General features: G+C 48.4%; 1 protein-coding gene across 1 annotated transcript; it reads left to right on the top strand.

Moving 5' to 3' along the window:
- Positions 1-1,454: 1,454 nt before the first annotated feature.
- LOC112721615 (uncharacterized) lies at positions 1,455-2,591 on the top strand. The gene has a single exon (XM_025772662.1). The coding sequence runs from the start codon at positions 1,455-1,457 to the stop codon at positions 2,589-2,591; it is 1,137 nt and encodes a 378-aa protein (XP_025628447.1).
- The last annotated feature ends 4,592 nt before the right edge of the window (positions 2,592-7,183 follow it).

Here is a 7,183-nt window from a genome sequence, read left to right as displayed (position 1 = left end):
GGATTGCAGTTGTGCCGCTGGCACAAAGTTAGCACAAAGTAGGCACAACTCTCTATTTTTTGTATCAGGAGCCCCCATATGGCAAACGACGCATAAGCGTCGCCCACACTTAAGTGTGGGTTGACCCTTTTTTTTTAAAGAAGCCTAAAACAAAATTTAACACTCTCCTAACCTATAAACATTCAAATCACCCAAAATTCAAATTTAAAAACAAATATTTTGGTTTTTGAAAAATTTTCAAATACAAAACAAACAAAACTTACACTTCAAGCGAAATACAATCTAACAACAACTATTCTAATCAAAACATGAATTTAACAAACAACCTGTTACAGACCCACACAGGTCCAGCCTAATTACCTGGCGGGTCGGGGACACCACCTCCAACCTATGCACAAACCACCAGGATAAGGAAACTCGACGGGTCGGCCCCTACGCCCAACCCGGAGTAATGGGCAACTTGCCACTGTGGCTCAAGTCCCCACGCCCAACGAACCGGTTGGGTCGGTATCTTCGGGACAACACCCAAAACCCCGACACGAAGTCCGGAGCGACCTGCTCCTCCCACGTAGACCAGGACAGCTCACAGAAGCTTCTTGGCTAGCAGGCTAGGCCATTATTAGGCCCGCCCAACACAGTATATAAGGGGAAAAGTCAGCTCTCTCCCAGAGGTACACATCATCTTACCTAATTTGGCTATCATCCCGTACGGACACTGACTTGATCGTCGGAGTGTCCTTGCAGGTGGCTACACCCCTCGTCCGCTCTACTTCCGGTGTTGCCAATCTTCAGCTCACGTCCGGAAACCCGCACCAAGTCACTCCAAGTTCTCGCCCTTTCACCTTTTCACCATCATCTGACCCGTTAAGTACCCGAGATCAATAGGTAACGAGCATTGGCGCTGTCTGTGGGGACCCTGGAACAGACATGGAGTGACTTCTCACGTCGGAAGAACTCCGCGAAGGAGGCAGGCCTGCCTAAGCAGGGCGAGTTCGACAGCTCGAAATGGCCAACAGCTACGATCCTCCGTTCAACCAAACCAACCAATCTACACCAAGACTGCTGAAAGAGGTCTTTTCGGAGGAATGGGAGCTGACAGCGCCAAGATCACGCAAGAGCTCAGACACAGAGTACAAAAACCTTGAAAGGGAGCTGGCAGCGACGAGTCGATCTCAAGGCGATGTCAGCCGATCCCACGATGACGCCAGCCGATCCCGCACCCGCACCCGCTCCCCTCCCGAAGATACGAGAATAGAGAAAGGAGCCCAACAAAGCGCGATGAGGTGCATAAACAGGTGACCTCTCAACCTACCCAAGGCAGGTTCGAGAGCCACGGGGAGTCCCAAAGTGGGAAATCCAAGAAACAACAAGAACCCATCATCATTGGAGCCACTCCTTTCCACCCCTCGATCCTCAAGGTCTGGCTTCCGAAGAACTTCGACAAGCCAACAGACATGAGTAATCCCCAGGAGCACCTCACAGCTTTTGAAGCAAGAATGAAATTGGAAGGAGTAGGCGACACGGTCAGATGCCGACCATTCCCCGTGACGCTGGTCGGCCCAGCGATCCGATGGTTCAACGCGCTCCTACAAGGATCCATCACGGCCTTTTCGGACATCTCCCAGAGCTTCTTGGCTCGGTTCATGACATGCATAGCCAAAGCAAAGCACCCAATTAACTTACTAGGGGTTATCCAAAAACCCGAGGAGCCAACCAGAAAGTTCCTGGACAGATTCAACGACAAATTTTTGGATATCGACGGCCTTACGGACTCAGTCGCTAGTCTCTGCCTAACGAACGGCCTGCTAAACGAGGACTTTAGGAAGTACCTCACTACTAAGCCTCTCTGGTCCATGCAGGAGATTCAAAGCGTGGCCAAGGAATACATCAATGATGAGGAGGTGAGTCAGGTTGTAGCAGCCAACAAACGGCAGCTCTCAAACCCCTCAGCTCGGCAGGCCCCCCAGGTCGACAGATACAAGGAAGCTCCCAGGGACGACACCATAGCCAAGCAATCCAAGCAACCCCCATGGGTAGGAAGGTTCACAAACTACACACCACTCACGACGCCCATAGTGGAGGTTTACCAACAAATTGCAGACAAGGAAATCCTATCCAGACCTAGACCATTGAAAGAAAGAACGGGAGGCAACAAAAGCCTTTACTACGATTATCACAAGGGATTCGGTCACAAAACCCAAGACTGCTTCGATCTCAAAGATGCCTTAGAGCAGGCCATCAGAGATGGAAAGCTGAGCGAATTCTCCCAGCTCATCAGAGAGCCGAGGAGACGGGAATGTGAATGCTCCGAGGAAGATCGTAGCCAGACTGTGAAGCCAAGGCAAGAACCCATAGGGGACGCCAACAACCCCTCAACCTTTGTGGTCAACATCGTGGTCGGGCACGACAGCCCTCTTAAATCAAAGTCGGCAACAAAAAAGGATACCCGGATCCTATCCATCTCGACAGAAGGTCCCATTGTCAGCAGAGGACCTCCCACGATATCCTTTGGCCCAGAAGATAAATGGTTTCACGACCTCCCCGAGAACCCCCCCCCAAGGTGGTCACAGCGATGGTCGGGACAGGGTTAGTCAGACGAATCCTCATCAATACCGGGGCCGACTCTAACATCCTATTCAGAAACGTATTCGACGCCATGGGGCTCAAAGAGTCTGACCTCAAGAACCACCAGCACGGAGTCATGGGACTAGGCGATAACTACATAAACCCGACGGGACGATCTCCCTCCCAGTTTACCTAGGAACTGGTGACGCCAGGAAGTCGGTTATGGCAGACTTCGTAGTCCTCGGAGACTCCACAGCCTACAACATCATCCTGGGGAGAAAGACCATCAACGAACTCTCAGCTGTAATATGCACTAAATTCTTGAGAATGAAGTTCATAACGGACAAGGGAACAGTTGGCTCCATAAGGGGAGACCTAGAAGCGGCGGTCGCCTGCGACAACGCCAGTCTCTCCTTAAGGAAAGAATCTAAGAAGGCAGCTGGCATGTTCTTGGCAAACCTGGACGTCATGATGGAGGACAAGCCGAGACCACAACCAGAGGGGGACATGGAAAAGTTTCAGATAGGAAAGTCGGCAGACCAGTTTACCTTTGAAAACAGGAACCTGCCCCACGAACTCAAGGGCCCCCTCATGGAGGTCGTAAGGGCGAACGGTGACCTCTTCGCGTGGACACCATCAGACATGCCTGGATTGGATCCCGAGGTCATGTCCCACCGACTAGCTGTAAAACCTAACGCCAAACCAGTAGCCCAGCGGTGAAGAAAGATGTCTCAAGAAAGGGCTGACGAAGTCGCCAAACAAACAGCCGGGTTATTGGAAGCAGGATTCATCAAAGAACTTGAGTATTCGACATGGCTGTCCAACGTCGTCCTAGTCAAAAAGGCCAGCGAGAGGTAGAGAATGTGCGTTGACTATTTTGACCTGAACAAAGCATGCCCAAAAGACTCTTTCTCCCTCCCCAACATCGATACCTTAGTAGACTCGGCAGCAGAGTATCATTTTCTCAGCTTTATGGACACATACTCCAGCTACAACCAGATCCCAATGCACCGACCTGACGAGGACAAAACGGCATTCATAACACCAGGAGGCACCTATTGTTACAAAGTAATGCCATTTGGGCTGAAGAACGCAGGAGCCACCTATCGAAGGCTAATGAGCAAGGTCTTCCATAACCTCATCGGCAAGACCGTAGAAGTGTACGTCGACGACATCTTGGTAAAAACAGCAGAGCCGAACAGGCTAATAGACGACCTCCAAGATGTCTTCAAGGAACTGAGGAAATTCAAAATGAGGCTCAACCCACTCAAATGCGCATCCACCATGGAAGCGGGGAAATTCTTAGGATTCATGATAACACAAAGAGGGGTAGAGGCCAACCCAGACAAGTGCGAAGTCGTCCTCAAAATGACAAGCCCTGGATGCGTCAAAGACGTGTAGTGACTCACTGGGAAGCTCACAGCTCTATCCCGGTTCCTCGGTGCCTCGGCGAAAAGGGCCATCCCATTCTTCAACCTAATGAAGAAGGGAATTGCCTTCGAGTGGATTCCGGCATGCAAAGAAGCATTCAGCCACTTCAAAAAAATATTCTCAGAACCCCCGTACTCAACTAACCTAGAGAAGGGGAACCCCTGTACTTATACCTAGCAGTGACCACACAAGCCATGGTGGCAGTCCTTGTCTGAGAAGAAGACAAGACTCAACACCCAATATACTTCATCAGCAAAATACTCCAAGGGGTGGAGTTGAAATACACCAAGTTGGAAAAGTTGGCTTACGCCCTACTAACCTCATCCAGAAGACTAAAACAGTACTTCCAAGGGCACGTGATCATCCTCAGAACCGACCAGGCCATTCGGCATGTCCTCCAGAAACCCGACCTCACAAGAAGAATGATGTCGTGGGCAATAGAGCTATCCCAATACAACTTGCAATACAAACCCAGGTAGGCAATTAAAGCCCAAGCGATGGCAGATTTCCTAGTAGAAGTCATAGGAGAGGCTCCCGACATGCCGAACACACGGTGGAAACTCCATCTAGACAGAGCATCCAACCAAACGTTTGGAGGAGCTGGGATCATTCTCGAGAACTCGGTAGGAGTAGCTTATGAAGAATCGATCAAGTTTGATTTCCCAGTCTCTAACAACCAGGCAGAGTACGAAGCCCTGATAGGAGGTTTAATATTAGCCAATGAGGTCGGAGAATTAAGAGTAGAAGTTAGTAGCGACTCCCAGATCGTCACCTCTCAGATAAACGGCAGCTACCAGGCCAGAGATGCACTACTACAAAAATACCTGGAAAAGGTAAAGGAGCTATGCAAAAGCTTTGAGGAAGTCATAATTTAGCATGTCCCTAGAGAGAGAAACGTCTGAGCTGACCTCCTCTCCAAGCTAGCAAGCACGAAGCCCGGGACGGGAAACAAATCCTTAATCTAAGGGCTAGCAACTGAACCCGCAATCATCTTGTGCGCAACCCAAATGCCGAACCCCCCTCTTGGATAGACCCTATCCTCCGATACTTGGAGCATGGCGAAACTCCCGAGAATGAGAAAGAAGTGCAAACCACCAAAAGGGAAGCCTCCAAGTATGCGATTATACAAAGACAGCTGTACAAACGAGGGCTCCACCAACCCTTACTCAAATACCTACGCCTCGACCAAACGGACTACGTCCTAAGCAAAGTCCATGAGGGGTATTGTGGTCACCATATCGGAGGAAGATCCTTGGCAAGAAAGATCATCCGATCAGGATATTACTGGCCCACAATGATGTCGGACGCCCAGGAGTTCGTTAAAAAATGCAAAAAATGCCTGGAAAATGCCAACTTCCACAAAGCTCCACCTGAAGAACTCAGCTTGATGATGGCCCCCCGACCTTTCGCCCAATGGGGAATTGACCTCTTAGGACTGTTCCCGCCTGGGCCTGGACAAGTGAAATACTTGATAGTAGCCATAGACTACTACACCAAATAGGTGGAAGCGAAACCACTAGCTAGCATATCTTCAGCGAATTGCCAAAAATTCATGTGGAGGCAAGTGGTCACCAGGTTCGGAATCCCAGAAACCGTCATATCGGATAATGGGACACAGTTTACTGACAAGAAGTTCAAAGAATTCCTAGCAGGACTGGGAATCAAGCAAAACTTCTCCTCAGTCGAGCACCCCCAAACCAACGGCCAGGTAGAGGCAGCCAACAAAGTCATCTTAAAAGGGCTAAAGAAACGACTTGAAGAGAAGAAGCGCTCATGGGCAGACGAGCTAGCCTCAGTCTTATGGTCCTACAGAACCTCCTCCCAATCATCTACCGGCAAAACCCCCTTCCGACTCACATATAGGGTCGACGCAGTCATCCTAGTCGAAGTCGGGGAACCGAGCCCAAGGTTTCTCCTCGAAGGGGGAAGCGAGGCAGTCGAAAAGGATCTGATTGATGAAACAAGACAAATGGCACATCTAACAGAGACAGCAATTAAGCAAAGAATAGCCCTAAAGTACAATGGCAAAGTGCTGAAAACGAGTCTTGGAGAAGGCGACTTGGTCTTACGACGCAACGACATAGGGCTACCAACCCCAGGAGAAGGCAAATTGGCTGCAAGCTGGGAAGGCCCTTACAGGGTAAGAGAAGTCCTCAAAAAAGGAGCCTACAAGTTGGAGAGGTTGGATGGAAGCGAGGTGCCGAGAACATGGAACATGGCAAACCTAAAGAGGTTCTACTCATAAGAAAAAACAACCACACGATCTGACGACCTCGCTCCCTCCACTTTAATTTTCTTTGCATTCTTTTTCACTCCCATATCTTTCACTTAATTATGTATTACATCACTTCTTTGTCTTGAGTTCTATATATGCGTATATAATAACTTTGTCTTTTGCAAGATATACGCCAATGTGACAAAACGACAAACGACGATTGGTCGACCTGACAGAAACCCGGGATTGATCACCCCGGGAACCAAAGGGACCCAAAAATCAATTTAAAAAGCAGCAAGTGCCAAAAACGGTAAATACCATAAAAAGGTAAACCAAAACATCAAAAGGCCACGACGGCCCAAATAAACAAAAACAACAAAGAAAGTAAAAGCCACGACGGCCCGAGCAAGCAAACAATAAATCATAAACGGCTTAATCAAAATAAAGTGCCAAAATATTCATTACAACCAAAGCCGCCTTAAATAGGTGATGACAAGTCATCTTATTCTAGATTTTCAAGCATTTTTCACTTGTTTCATTAGGTTTTATGCACTTTCTTGCATTACAAGTAAGTGATTTGGAGTGAATTTGCATGGTTATGTCAATTCAATCAACCATCATTTATTTGACACAAAATCATAAGGTTTAAGCTAGAATTAATTGGTTTTTGGATCATTTATGAATCTTGTGAATTTGGTGATGCTTTGTTTGGTTGGTTTGATTAATTGTAGGTGAAGAAAAGAAAGAAACATGGAAAACGTGCCCAACCAAGCGTGGCAATCATTCAAAGAAGCGTGGCACTCAGCCAAGGCAAGGAGCATAGTGCTCACTAATTGAGCACAACGTTCTCTAATTGAGCGCTAAAGCACCAACACCAACCAAGAAGCAATGGCGCTACGTGAAGTCTCTTAACTGAGCGCCCAAGGATGCCAAATAGAACAAGGGTAGTGCTCAAATGGAGAGAGCACTATG

Source organism: Arachis hypogaea, chromosome 11, assembly GCF_003086295.3.
Source record: "Arachis hypogaea cultivar Tifrunner chromosome 11, arahy.Tifrunner.gnm2.J5K5, whole genome shotgun sequence".
NCBI lineage: Eukaryota > Viridiplantae > Streptophyta > Magnoliopsida > Fabales > Fabaceae > Arachis > Arachis hypogaea.
This window is presented reverse-complemented; position numbering and strand designations above follow the sequence as displayed.

Bases quoted from the DNA above. Each gene is read 5' to 3' on its own strand.
- LOC112721615 (XM_025772662.1), top strand. From the start codon at position 1,455: ATGAGTAATCCCCAGGAGCACCTCACAGCTTTTGAAGCAAGAATGAAA.